This window comes from Acinonyx jubatus, chromosome D1 (genome assembly GCF_027475565.1).
Source record: "Acinonyx jubatus isolate Ajub_Pintada_27869175 chromosome D1, VMU_Ajub_asm_v1.0, whole genome shotgun sequence".
NCBI classification, from domain to species: domain Eukaryota; kingdom Metazoa; phylum Chordata; class Mammalia; order Carnivora; family Felidae; genus Acinonyx; species Acinonyx jubatus.
Window position 1 is genome coordinate 18833999 of NC_069390.1, and position 15346 is coordinate 18849344.

General features: G+C 40.8%; 1 protein-coding gene across 1 annotated transcript in view; it reads right to left on the bottom strand.

The window, feature by feature from the left end:
• The window catches only part of ALKBH3 (alkB homolog 3, alpha-ketoglutarate dependent dioxygenase), a 32921-nt gene extending 18341 nt beyond the window's left edge, over window positions 1-14580 (bottom strand). The window contains exons 1-7 of the mRNA XM_015075702.3: window positions 14426-14580; window positions 13172-13320; window positions 12762-12865; window positions 11286-11320; window positions 8389-8436; window positions 6671-6774; window positions 5082-5170 (exon numbers count right to left, since the gene is read on the bottom strand). Coding sequence (XP_014931188.2) covers window positions 5082-5170; window positions 6671-6774; window positions 8389-8436; window positions 11286-11320; window positions 12762-12865; window positions 13172-13250 — 459 coding nt within the window. The 5' untranslated portion in view covers window positions 13251-13320; window positions 14426-14580. The remainder of the gene's footprint in view (window positions 1-5081; window positions 5171-6670; window positions 6775-8388; window positions 8437-11285; window positions 11321-12761; window positions 12866-13171; window positions 13321-14425) is intronic.
• Between the last annotated feature and the right edge of the window lie 766 nt (window positions 14581-15346).

The window sequence follows — 15346 nt, forward strand, 5'->3', positions numbered from 1 at the left end:
ACATGTAAAACAAAGTGCAAAGTCAGCCTTAAATCAACAGGGCCATGGAATAAGCAAAACACACTTGCAATGCAATAACCAATGGCAAGAGGAATAGTTTAATTCCCTCCCATTATTTCTATTTTGAAGCAAATTGACCTCTATCATTTTATTAAGGTACTAAAATTTGGTACAGCACTATCATGAGGACCAAGCCTTTCTACCCATCTCAACTGTTCTGTGTTAAATACATGACCCCACAAAGAAGCAAGTGTCATTATATTCAGGGCAGTCACCTCAGTGAGTCATTAAGAAGGTGAATGGAATAGTCTGGGCTCTGCCGCCATGGCTGATGGGTTGCCAGGTAGTTGGCAGATACAGACCGAAGTCTGAGGAATCAAACAACTTTTCTGCTGGGTGGCTCTCTGTTCATTCAATTTCTATTTTATCATGAATGACAGAATTGCTTTTAAAAAAGGTATTTAATATTTCCAGAGTGGCTACCTTCCTAAAAATAGAACCTAGAAGGAAAAAACATTGTACAGAATGGAATCATGACGTGGCCTTGATAAATACATGGGCTGTGAACTACATACAGTTTAAACAGATTCCACAGCCCTGTCTCCTGAGCACCCAGTTCTCGTATGTAGTTTATATTTGGAGCACAGTCTTGCCACATATACTACAGGAAGCTATGACCCCTGACCTTACGCTGTACTTGGGGAGTTACAATCAGCATGGCTGTATTAGTTGTTAGAATTCTGTCCTTTCTCCAAGAAACCCCAAGTGCATTACAGAGCTTCCTTTATGACAGTGGTTCTCACACCACTATCAAAAATGATTGAGGACCCCCAAAGACCTGTTTATATGGGCTGCAGCTATGATGTTTATCATGTTAAAAATTAAAACTAAAAAAATTAAACTATTGGTTAATTCATTAAAAAAATACAAACCCATTATATGTTAATACAAATATTATCTTATGAAAAATAACTGTATCTTCCAATACAAAAAAAATGGCAGGAAAAGTGGCACTGTTTTGCATATATCTTTAATGTTTGTTTCAAGAGAGTTGATTCTCCTATCTGCTTCTGCATTCAATCTGCTACAATATGTTGTTTTTGTTGAAGTATATGAAGAAAATTGGCTTCACACGGATATGTAGTTAGAAAATGGAGGAGTCTTTTCCAGCCTTTCCAAATAATTGTGGATATTCTTTGATATTACACCAAAACTCAACAAGTACTGATTTCTTAAAGGTTAGTTACAGTGTGTAATCTGAAACCATATCAATAAACTTCTCATATTCTCTTACATTTAAATCCACTGGGCCAGACTGCACTTTGAATGAGTCTTTTAATCTTGCATGATTCTGTAATATCAAGTATTGGTCATGTGGAAAATACGGATCCAATGAGTAATGCAGATCTCCTGCTGACACATTTCATTATACGATATAAAAAATCATATCCATTAATATTACCAATGATCTCATCAGAAAAGTCTAAGTAATAGGAAGAGGTCAGGCTCAAAGTGACAGATATGACTTTTTCCAAATTAGTAATTTTGCTTGGAAACTCAACTTTTATAAGTAACAAATCATATCTACTGTTCCCCTTGAAGTGACAGTCACTTCATTCATTTACGTCTGCCAAATAGTCAAGTCTGAATAACTACAGTTTGTCTGTTAGTTGTTCTTCCAAATAAATGTGGTCCATGATAAAAGCAGATAGTTCAGCTATAGCTTAAACAATCACACAAGTGTTTTTCCTTGACAACCATTATACTTGGCTTTGTAGCAGGAGTGCTTTATGCATACCTTCCATTTCATCAAACTATTAAAGAGAGATGAACTCAAATATTGAGACTTAATAAAAGTAATAATGTTTACTGCTTCGAGGAACATTCTTAAATGAAATCAGCTTTTTTTTTTCTTAAACTGGAAGTGCATGGTGGGGAAGAATACTGTGATTACTCATAATAGTCTGGCGACAACACCCTGATTCATGCTAAGATACCAACAGTTCTATCCACCATTACTTTTGTATCGTCAACGCAAATTAGGCACAGTGAAAGTGTCACGTATCATGTAGTTTTAGTATTATTACAGAGATAGTTTTGACCTGTGGACTCCCCAAAAGGATTTAGTGGACCCTTCCAGGTATCCACAGAGTCTACTTTAAAAACTCTACTTTAAAGAATCCCTTCAAAGTCATGTTCAATGTATTGCAGTGAAGGAATACATGTTCAGCAAGGCAAGCATAATATTCTAAGTATATCCCATGGCTACTGTCAGGTAAAACTGCCAAGGAATCACTCAGCTTTGCTGTGATGTAGAAATTGTGGTAAACTGGGGTTCCTTATTATGGATATGAACATTACATTCTAAGCAGAGGATTTTTTAAAATAAACAACGACAACAACAAACCAAACTCACATCAGTGAAACATAAATGTTATTAAACTAACCTATGTTCACAAGAATAAATGTCCAAGTGAAATTCCATAATAATGTTAGCAAGCTGTATTTCCTATTTGTTTTATGGCTATTATCTTCACGGAGATAAAGATCAGATGCTAGAATTATACACTTAGCAAGAAAAACAAGAAAGTAAAAGAGGAAGATAGCTTTTCTGCAATGTGACTGAGAAACTAATTAGCACTTCCCTGACTTGCTTAGGGACTCAGCACTGTGATAACTCCAAGTTTGCATTATGTTTCTAAGTGGGTATATATTTTTACTGGCTATTTTTGGTGGTGAAGTAAGGAGAAAAAAGGGGATAATGAACTAGAGGATTAATTTAGACTCTCCAACCAATACTCTATATACAGATCCCTCAGAACTGAATGTCTAAATTAAAATTCAGCATCATCTCACCGTTCAGTGAAGGCATTCTATCCTTAAAAGACATTTGAGGAAAAGAGTATGAGAAAATATGAATCACAGAAGTAAAAGGACCTATTCAGTGGATTTCAAAGTGTTTTGCACAGTCCTAGGTACCACAGAGGTGTCTCTCTGGGATTATGGGAGGACAGAAGAAGGGTCAAGCTGGGGGGACCCCAGCCAGTCAAGGCACTCCTTGGTTTTCACACATCGGGTTCATATAAGATATAGGTCAAAAAAGACTAAAGGAAGTTTAATAACCTCTGACTGAATTTGCCTCTGTGCTTTGGGTTATTAAGCTTGAGGTAATAATTTTTAAAGTTAAAATTAAACAAGAACCCCGAACACACACATATACCCTTAAAAAAACCTATGAAAGAGGCATCTCTTTTGATTTTGTTCAAGATGGGATATAAACAAACTAAATCTGTTAGCAATAAATACAAAGTTATAAGTCAGCCAAATTCAAATTAAAGAATTCTAATTTGACAACCTTAACATCTAACAAAAAAGCTTGCTTCAATAAATTAGGGTATGTACACGTAGATTATGGAATATTATGTAGCTATTAATATGATGTAAAAGACTATTCAATGATATATGTTAAGGATATAGTTAAATGAAATGCAGTATAGCTAATTGTTATTTTTACAGAAAAACTCTATATATTTACCTAAAAAAAAAAAAAAAGAGACTGGAGCCAAACATTAGGTGGAAGAATTATCCAAAATTTTAATATTCTTCATGCTTATCTATAGTTTCTAAATTTCCAATAATAAATTCATATTACATACATTGTAAGAAAAAGACTGTCATTAGAAAATTCTTTTGAAGGGTTGTCAAAAAGTCCTCAAAGCGTTAACAGCCATTCTATCAGGATATCTCATGTGCCTTATGTTTATTCTAAAGCAGTGGTTCTCAGCCAAGGGTAATTCTGCCCCCCTCTCTGCCCGCCCCCAGCAGATGCCTGGTAATGTTTGGAGTCATTTCTGTTGTCACAACTGGGTGAAGAGTGCTTCTGGCATCTACTGGGTACAAGTCATGGATACTGCTAAACATCCCACGACGTACAGGACAGCCCAACAACAAAGAATTACCCAGCCCAAAATGTCAGTAACACCAAGGCTGAGAAATCCTGTTTTAAAAGATGAGCTAAAATGATGACAAAGAACTTCTTCCCTAGAGCCTGTTTAATCCTCAACTTCTCTGCTATGGCTGTTGACAAGAAGGTAAATTAATTCTGACAGAAACGTGGCCAGCCATCTGTTGGATTGATCTAATTTCGTTCTCTTCATGTTTCCAAATCAACCTCAGATATAAAGGGTCTCAGCCTTTCCCTGGGTCACATTCTAAATGCAGCCCTACAAACAAAAGCATGCAGCTATCTCCTTATGTGAAAAAGCCATGTCCCCACTCCCATCCCCATCAATATTCTGTCCCTGAACATGTTAGTAAAGTGGTAGTTTATTACAACAAATTACTAGAAGCTCTAAAATGTGTCATATTTCTATGTATCCCAAAGCCATTAAGCAAAACTCCATTTTCTTCAAAGTCTCTTTCAATAAAGCATAAAATTATTTGCCAAAGGGCAAGATTCCAGAAACTAAACAGGGAGCTATTTCTTGGACCTTAACTCTATCCTTTGGACAAGCTTAATTTATATACTAGAATCTCTTTGTCTACTGTCATGGAAACTTTTAAAAACAAAAGATGTGAAATAAGAAATAAGCCAAAGCAATGATAAGATGTAAGTCTAAGAACTACAGCCACAGAATGAGTACAAAGTCAACAAGAAAAATACCAGATTTTTTCACAAATGGCAAAAGAGCCTGAGAAATGGAAGATGTTCTGACCTCACTGGCCAGTCCTAAGAACTTGGCTCCACAGCAAACGTGTACAAGGGTGTACACAGAAGGCTATGGCCAGAAAAGGTGGGGGAAGGGAGGGATGTGAAGAAATGGTTCCTCTTCCTGAAATCCATGAGTCTGGTTCCAGTTTATTCTAGTTCCAATTTTTTTCTCATCCTCAGAGTTTATCTCTAGATCAAAAAGCACATCAAGAGTGACAAGCACAAAAACGCAGTGTTTGAACCCAGAGGATTTTTTAAACTAGGAACCATCATGCAACTCTGCAAGCTATTTTATAGTACTGTTATTTTATAGTACTCTACGTTTATAGTACACAGTCCATAAAACCATACCAACAACATTCCAACATACGTGAGCATTTGGTTCCATAGTGATTCTTGAGTAAGTGTAAGGAAGTTCTCCATACCATGCTGTAAGTCTTGGTTGCTTGTAAGTTACATCTGAGAAAGAAAATACAGGGCCTTTGAAATGGTTTAACGCTATTTAAGGTGTACCTATTGAGCACCATGCAATGTGCAAGAAGCTATGAGAAATACAAGGCAGAGTAAAGATGGGCTCTGACCCACGGTTCCACCTTGAGGACATGGGATTTCAGGAGAAGAATGGGTAAGAGCTCAAAGAAAGAAGACAAGAGAAGGTATGTTGGCAGAAACCGTATTGGCAAAGCTCTGAGAGTACGTGTGACTCGTTTGCATCAGTGATGACATAAACAAGGGTGGAGTCACACTTCAGAAAGGTTCAGATTAGAGAAGGTCTAAAAAGCAGGATATGGAGTCTGAACCCTCATAGGCAGGAATCTGTGGCACCAACATCCATATAAGAAACAAGATAAACTGTTCATCCATGTGCCACCTTTTGATTTTGATGAAGAAAAAAGTGCTCTGACCAACCATAGCATGTAGCTGACTGTAGTCAGAAGTTTTTGATGTTCAATATATTTAGTAGGGGGTTATCCACAATCTACTATTTTTTCCCACAATTGATATCAACTGCTACAATAATAACAATAATTATAAAGGCAGCTAACATTCACTGAAGGCTTACTGTGTATGCACCAGTCATTCTACTAAGCACTTATCATGCCTTACCTCCCTTAATTATCACAACATAGGTATTATCATTAGTCCATTTTACAGACCAGAAAACCAAGAATTGGAAAACTATGTAACTGTAATTTGCCTAAAATTAACAATTACTTTGAATGACAAAGCCAGCAATCAAAGCCAAGTCTGCCACTGCTGTGGAATCTCTGGGAGTTAGGAGAAAAAGCAGACTCCTATTCTGACTTCCAAGTCCCACAAATGAAGCCAGTATACTCTGCCTCTTTCTTTACAGAAAATCTGAATTCACACAATGTGCCCGACAGGAAATTTTACGCTAGGGCATAGACGCCCTCCAGTGGACACCTCTGGTCCAGCAGCTGTGCTGCTTGTGGGTGACCACGGAGGAGCAGGCTCCGAGTCCTGTCATCTTTGCAAGTTCAGGAGAGTACAAATGCTGAAATGGAAAGACACTGGACTCTTCTACTGAAACTAAAATGAGGATAAAAATATGGCAATAAGGATCATACAAGAACATATGCCGAACAGATTTGGAAAAAAGAAAGCTCTGGAGGTTTCTATGAAGAAAGAGGTAAGCTGTCACTATTTGAAGTAATAATGGTAGCAAACAAACTCAAAAAGATAGAAGTATGTCAAGCACAGGTCAGCCAAACCACATATCCTCTGGTTCCTTGAACTGCCACCTCCTGGCTCCTGCCCTCTTCTCTGACCTCTGGGCCTTCCACCTGCTCTTTCATCTGCCTGGAACACTCTTCCCTGTCCCTTTTGGCTGGCAAATCCCTACTCTTCTGTTTAATTAAGACTGGCCGTGGTGAAAGAAGCAACGGTGTCTCTAGAGAGACCAAGTGGCAACAAGGGCCATCTCAGATACGTGCTTACCCTCTCTGATGCCGGTCCTCTGTTTCCAGGGAACAACCTCACAAAGTTGTTCCAATACCCAGTCGGCTTCTTTCAGGTCAACAAAGCCAGGATACAAACACACCCTTGATGAAGAAAGAACCATTATTAACTAAAGAACACAGAAAAGATGGGCTAGTCTCTAACCATTAGTGAAGTCAGTTAATTTGGATGCTTCCTTTCATGGGTAGATGAACTCATCTTGCCATACCTCCCATGGCAAGCAGGAAATGATGTTCCAGATGTGAAACAAACTTTCACGTTAAGACAAGTAAGAGGCAATAAAGGAAAAAGAACGCATGAGGGCTTTTACAGACACGCTTCAAATACTGCTCCCCCACCACTTGCTGTGAAACTTTGGGTAAATTACTTAACTTCTATGAAGGCTGGTTTTTCTTACCTGTAACACAAAAATGATATCCCCCTTACAGGCTCACTGTGAAAAGTAAACTAACAAAATGCCTGGCCCTGTGTTATTCTAACAATTGGTTGTCTTCTGAGACTATGTCAGTTGTAGTGAAAACGACCATTTATGACTGGATCAAAATAAACACTTCCAAATGAGGGTTCTTTCTGTCACTGAATATATACTTATTTCATTAATGCCAAGTCAGCTCAAAATCATTTTGGATATCCTTCTTTGTTCTGAAAGCCCTTGGAACATTCTGTCAAACTTCACTCTTTGAAGGTGTCTTTGATTTTTTCAGAGCCAAAACGCACCTGAAGCCATACCTGTTTAACAATGAGATGCGACCAAAATAATGCAACCGGTTTTCTTGTGTGACTGTTAAACTTGCTTTATAAATTTTTTTTCAACGTTTTTTATTTATTTTTGGGACAGAGAGAGACAGAGCATGAACGGGGGAGGGGCAGAGAGAGAGGGAGACACAGAATCGGAAACAGGCTCCAGGCTCCGAGCCATCAGCCCAGAGCCTGACGCGGGGCTCGAACTCACGGACCGCGAGATCGTGACCTGGCTGAAGTCGGACGCTTAACCGACTGCGCCACCCAGGCGCCCCTGTTAAACTTGCTTTAAAAGAGATTCTGAAGCTCTTTCTAAGCAATTCATTTAGATATGCAAGTTCTGATATATTTATTTTAAATGGCCATTTAAAATAAATTATTTTATAGTGACTTAGCAAACTCATGCATTAAGGGGATGCTTCCAAAATTTTCATTTTAATAATGATTAATGCCTACTATACCCTAAATTGCACATGCTTTAACTTTAATGAAATCTACCTTAATGTAGATTAAGGTATTAACTTACTCATGTAGATTAAAGATTAACATAATGTAACACATATAAAAATATATGTAGTAATATGATTAATGCGATAATAAATGAAATGATATATATAATGTAATATAATACTAATAAAATGGAGCATTCAAAGAACAGAAGTAGAGGCTAGGTCACCTGTAATTTTAAGTTACTATGTGGTACTAGGAGAAAGTACTTAATCTCCCTGGGTCTCATTTTCTCACCTGAAAAATTGTAGAATAGTTACTACACCTGACAGAGAGGCTATGAAAATGTTTTGGAGTCAGAAATGTTATATAAAAAGAGATATTACCAAAGTCTCACTCCCCAAGATTTTCAGAGGCAGAAGTTACCTATCTCAAGTAAGGGAGTAGAACATTTTAAGAGACTATTAACTGAAAAATAATTATGAACTTTCCAGGGAGGATTCACTTACCTAGATACGCCTGTGGGTGACACGCTGATATCATACACACCTTCTCTGCTACATAAATCAAGAAAACAGACTCATTGGGATCAGGCAAAATAATACACTCCACCCAGTGGAAGGGCTGTGCTTTGCAGTTCCCAAACTCCTGATCACCAGAATGATTTCACAACAAGGGTGCACTATGAGGGAGGCCTAACCCCACCTTCTTCCACCAGCGAGACAAAGAGTAAGATGGTGGCAGACCACTGATGTCACTGGGAATTGAATCCTGATGGAATCAGGCCATGGAGACAAAAACTGAGATAAAATAAATTCTGATTCTACCCCTCTGTATGTCATCCACAATTGAGGCTGCTATGGTCCAGAAATCTATCACACGAAGGGGTACCAAACAGCACATCCCTTTGGAGACCCTGGAATAGGTGCATTTAACAGGAAGCAAGTCCATCTCAGGGCTATGAGCTGCTGTTGCTTTCAGATACATGTCTAATGAGGTTCCTGCCTGATTAAAAAAGGTTCCCCACCAACTTTTCAAGGGTCCCATGATGTGGCTCCACTTCCCGACAGCTCCCACCCACTCATGATCCTCCCATTGCTATTTGGAATCTCCTGAATACACTACCGTATTTCTAATCCTGCTTTTCTACAAGCTGGAATACCCCCTCGCCCTCTTCCGTCATCTGGCACCCGCAATCCAACCCACCTGAGCTTTGGTCCCACAGAAAATTCTAATTCATCCTTCAAAATCTCAGCTCAGTCTCACCTCCTGTAGCGCTTTCCTGACCATCAATCCACCCAAATAATGTTAACCATCTCATTCTCCATGCTACCAGTAGACCTTACTATAAGTCTACTGTTTCAAGATATACACTACTACAATTTACCTTATTACATGTCTATTTCATTTACAAGACTGTGGGCTACTGACGGGCAAGCAATGGGCTACCGTTGTTTCCCAGTGCCTAGAACATAGTAGATGGGCAGTAAAAAGCTTAGAATTTAACCAAATGTGCAAAAGTACAAAACTGTTCCAGATGTGCAAGGTGGTGAGGTCCACAGTGAGAAAACAGACACCCAGACTGCATAGGTTCCTACGCCAGAATAATGGTGTCAGATCCTCCCAGACAGGGGTAAGTTAGAGAAAATAATATAAAGGGACAGTGTTCACATCACCCTCTGCCATGCGAGCCAGAAGTTCATGATCTGTGAGCTGGGCTCTCAGGCAGATTGTGCAAGCCCCTCTGAGCCAAAATGTAGGCAGGGTTATTGTCACATACATTTATCATGTCTCTAAATGAGCGGCCTATAGTTTCCCATAGTGTGAACACAATGTTTCAGTGTGATATATTTTGGGCCACATTAAGAAACTGGCTCAGTTCAAATGTGGGTGACATTTCTGGTTATTAAATAAAAACCTAACATAGCTAACTTAACATAACCAGAATTAACAAATGCTGGGATCAAACAGGAAGTTTTGTAATTTTGCTATGACCTGAATATTCACAACTGCCCATTTTTTCAGCTTGCATGTCCCACATGTACCTCGTAATAGGATTCATGGTTTTGTTTCTTCTCTTTATCACCAATGGAGGCAATGTCACACTGGTACTTACAAACAATCAAAGACTGTTAGAGCTACCACACTCTGCCTTAAGTGACTATGTGGTCCAAATCCTAATATCATAGACAAGGAAACTAAAGTCCTGAGAAATGGCCTTAACTAACCTAAGGACTCGTTACATAGCTAACTAGTGGTAAGGCCACAACTTTGATACCCTCTTTCAAAGTATGATGACCTCGTGTTAGTTTCACATTTTTCTAAGCTATACAAGTCGACCTGCAAATAGCCAAACAGACTAACAGACTGTTCATGAGCAATAACATGCAAACGCTAATTTGTTAAAATAAAAGGATGCATGGGGCGCCTGGATGGCTCAGTCGGTTAAGTGTCCGACTTTGGCTCAGGTCACAATCTCGCAGTCTGTGAGTTTGAGTCCCACGTCGGGCTCTGTGCTGACAGCTCAGAGCCTGGAACCTGCTTCGGATTCTGTGTCTCCCTCTCTCTCTGTCCCTTCCCCACTCACACTGTCTCTCTTCCTCAAAAATAAATAAACATTAAAAAAAATACATAAATAAATAAAAGGATGTTTTCTACTGGCAATTTATGTACATCAGATGGAAACTGAAAAGCAGGAAAAGAGAAGTCAAAGCATCTTTCGTTAATTTTGGAAAAGAATGTTTTATATGCTGATCAGTATAAGAGGAATTATAAATTAAAGAGGTTATTTTATATACAGATCAATTTAAGAATTTAAACTGCTCTGGAACAAGTAAGTAAACATTTAAAGCCCTCTAGATTTCTAACAGCTTTCATAAGCATTGCTAGTCGAACAGTACCTAACTAAAGTCTTCTCAAATATCCAGGTTTTAATGACTAGGAAAAAACCTCTCTGTCTTTTTTTTCTTTTTTTAAGTAGGCTCCACACCCAGCATGGAGCCCAACATGGGGCTTGAACTCACAAACCTGAGATCAAGACCTGAGCTGAGACCAAGAGGTAGACACTCAACCAACGGAACCATCCAGCTGCCCCCACTCTGTCTTTACCTAGGAGATATTTTCACTTACTGTCTGCAGATATCTTAGTGAAACAGGGTCAAGAAACCTATACAAGTCAGAGATCAACGTACAGGCATCTTATGGCATTTTCCACACCATTAACAAATTGTGAAAGGTTTCCCAAAAGACCAAGTTTAAAGATGTCTAAGATACAAATACCCCAGCCTAAAATTAAGACAGTAATTGGGCCATTAGCTTCCTTCCAGCTGGAAAAAAACTGGGTGAGTTATCTGGGCTCTCCATTTTACTGCGGGCAAAAAATACAGAATGGCAGCAAATTACTTACTCAATCACTCGTGGCTCTGGGGCTCTGCGTACTACCTGCAAGGAACAGGCAGATTTTACTTCTGGAATGATCCCTAATCCTCAGAAAGGCTTACCTGCAGGATTATCATATCCTCTCATTACTGGTAAAAATAAATCAAGTTTAAAACTATCCTTTTTTATTCCAAGCTCTTACTATGCCACTAGAGACCCATGTCTGCTTTTCTTAGAACTACTTCACAGTTACTAGTGGGGCAAGAAAAAATAATAAAAGTAGAATCAATCCATTTTCCAAGCACCCAGTAATTCTGGAAAAATCTTTCCAGGAGATTTTTTTTTTTTTAATGTTTATTTATTTTTGAGAGAGAGAGAGAGACATGGCATAAGTGGGGGAGGGGCAGAGAGAGAGGGAGACACAGAATCTGAAGCAGGCTCCAGGCTCTGAGCTGTCAGCACACAGCCCAACATGGGGCTCGAACTCATGAGCTGTGAGATCATGACCTGAGCTGAAGTTGGATGCTCAACCGACTGAGCCACCAGGTGGCCCAGGATATTTTTAAAAATAGAAGATACATGAAGAAGTAAGTCTTAATCGTTATTTTTACAAGCACTACTAAAGAAAAATGCCTGATTTTTAATAACCTGTTCCCATGCTATTAAAAACCAGTGAATCTTCACTATTTCCTACAACTTTTTCCCCATGGGGAAAAAAAGCTAAAAAATCAGGCATTGTAGTAGTTGAAAATTTCAATCCAATTCCAGAAGCACCTGCTACACTAGTACTAAAGACAGCAAGGGTTTAGGACGGTTAGAACTCAGATAACCAGGGCACATGGGTGGCTCGGTTCAGTTGAGCGTCTGACTTCAGCCAAGGTCACGATTTCACAGTTGGTAGGTTTGAGTCCCCTGCCGGGCTTTGCACTGATTATGCAGAGCCTGCTTAGGATTCTGTCTCCCTCTCTCTCTCTGCTTATTCCTTGCTCATGCATACACATTCATTCTCTCTCTCTCTCTCTCTCTCTCTCAAAAATAAACATTAAAAAAAAAAGGGGGGGGCCCCTCGGTGGTTCAGCTGGTTAAGCATCTGATTCTGGATTTTGGCTCAGGTCATGATCTCCCAGTTCGTGGGATCAAGCCCCACAGAGCCTGCTTGGGGTTCTCTCCCTCTCTCTACACCTCTCCCTGCTCACTCTCTCTCTCAAAATAAATAAATAAACGTTAAAAAAAAAAGTACTCCGATAACCAATGCAAGCACTAGTCATGGTATAACCTCCTTGCCCCCAAAGTGGGAACTTAATACAGCCATGAGTTGGGAGCAGACTAGAAAGAAATCTTCAGATACACTAAGGAGCTGATAGCCCACATTTCATTATTATTATTATATGCCTTGCATGCTCCTTTTATTAGTGAATGTATTCAGTCACTATTTGAGGATCTACTGTGTGACTACAGCTTTTACAAGCAAACCTCTTAGTGTTGTGAGAGAAAAAGAATTTACCTCTTGGGGTTCTCTGAATACGAACTGTCTATCCAAAAGATGACGCTCCTTGTTTGTCCAGGTCTGACCAGGCCTCTGGTGGAGATGGCTCTTAGCAGTGGTAGCTAAAGTAAGGCAAGAACAGACTCAAACCAGACTCCAAAATGTCTGCTCTACTGAGCAAGAGCCAATAGAGTCTACTTGAAGATAATGTACATTACATCTAGAAATTAATTAGTAAAGTCTGTCGAAGACCCCAAAACACACACTGTAAGGTTTGAGAGCAGGCACTAAATATGAGGAATACTAAATATCAACCCTCAATAAAAGATCGCCATCAAGAAAATCAAAGTACCAGCTACGTTTTAAATAACTCCTTAACATCTACTGAAATGCAGGTGCATTCACACAAGGTCCCCACAGGTTCTTGCCTGGCTGAGTAGTGGCCTGGCTCTTAGCAGGGCCAGCCCAGGCTCCCTGCACTCGGGCTCGCCGTCTTTTGTCTTCCATGTTGACCAAAAAGGCTTCTGCTCTTAGCTTTCAGAATATTTCATTCCTGATTGAAACCACCCAATGGTATCTGTTTTAAAAAAAAAAAAAAAAAAAAAAAAGGAAAGTGCTTTTAGTTAGGATTATGAGAGCATAGACTACCTAAGGGAGTAATTATAATCCTTTCAAGCTCAATAGCAATCAGAGATTCTACATCAAAACCACTTTTTTGGCATTTTTGCCAATGAAATTTTAGCTCACAGCCCACATACAGGAGCACAGGTACAAAAAGACAAAAACGGGGAGATTCACAGCACATGTTCTGAACCTATGATCCATTTCTTTACTGATCTAAGAAGGCTTCACATCTCAAGTTCTCAAATGTTACCAGCTCATCTTATGGCTTATTTAGCCCACCAATTTCCAGACCTTCCCAGCTGAGATGGGCCCAGGAATCTGTACATTTAACAAATTTCCCCAGGTGGGTAAGGGCGTGTAGCTCCTTCTCATTTAATAGGTGGGGAGACGACGGAGACTGCCATCTGCCCAAAAAGAGTTCATGGCAGAGTCAAATACTAACCCTCCACTCCCACCAGATGTGTAGAGGAAGTTTGTATTTTCTCTCAACTGAGACCATAAAAGCTCTTAACACGACCATTGCTCCGTTCACAGGGGAGTAATATTATGTGCCAGGGGACAGCTGTTGAAAATAACAGATTTCGGAGCCTCCCCCTAGACCCAATGATTTTGTGGCGTCCCAGAAACTGTTTAACTAACCCCACCTTCCACCCTGGGATTCTTTACCCCATAGAAAGCTTGAGAACCCTGCAGAAGGCAAACAAACAAACAAAAAAACCAAAACACGAGGGCTCTGGCGCCAGCCTGATTCGCTCTGAACCTAAATCTATCAGTTCCCAGCTGCATGACCTGTGTCAGATGACTTCACCTTTCCGCGCCTCAGTTTCTTCCTCTGTTAAGAGGGGAACCAATACCTCTCTCACCGCTGAAAAAGGCTGGTCCTCAAGAAGAGTGCGCAACTTTCCCTATTATTAGACTCTTCTCTTCCAGGAGCCCTGGGATGCGGTCCCAGAGGTAGGCCGGGAAGGGTCCTCGGGGGACGGTCCCCACACCCCCAGGCACCGAGCGGGGGGCCGGGTCGCCACAGCGGCAGCGGAGCCGGGCGCGCAGGTACAAACCTGCTCGGTCCCGAGGCGAACCCCGCCGTCCCGGAGCCGCTCCGCCGCCTGCGCTTGGGGAACCTTTAGGGTGCAGCACCAACTCCAACAGCTCGCAACCACGGGCTGCGGCGTCAGGCATTTCCTCCTGACGTCACGCGCCGCCGCCGCCGCTTCCGGCGCCATCCGCCAGAGTTCGGGCAGCTCCGCGATCCCTGCGCAGGGAGGGCCGGGTCGCTAAAGGCGCCGGTGGGCGGGCCGGGATTGGACCGGAGCACAGATTGAAGGTGGTGTGGAGCCCGGTGAGGAGTGGGGCGTGGCGAGGGTGGGAAAGAAGGCGTGTTTGCCAGGCCCAGGTTCCGCTGGACATAGTCCCCCCTTCACCCCCCGCCCCGGCCTCCGAAGGCCAAACTGCAGAAGTCTAAGCTCCAGCATCCTTGGTCTATACGGAGTGACAGGGTACCTGCGGGGCTGGTGGAAGGGCGACAGGGTTGGGAAACCAGGTAGTGACGTGCTAAGTAGAAGGATTTGAATTCTACCCTGAAAGCTCTGGAGAATGTAATATGCACTTCCTTTGAAAGCTCTGGAGAATGTAATATGCACTTCCTTTGTGCCCCCATTGCAGCCTGTGCACACTTCCATCAATAACACAAAGAGTCATGGGACCACACCTTCTCCGTGGCTCTCCACTGCTAACCAAATTTTGCTTGAGTGAACAGACCTCAGTTTCAGTCCAGACGACACCATTTACTAGATGTATAATCTAGGGCGAATTCTCCATTTCTTTATGAAATTGGCATAGCTCTTGTTGGGAGGGCTAAATGTGGTAATGCATTTAAAGAATTTAGCAGGATGCTTGAAACACAATAGAAATTCAATTGATACTAAGAGTGTCTTCTCTTCACCCCATCTGAGTTTTTAAGAAGCATCTTTTTTTTTTTA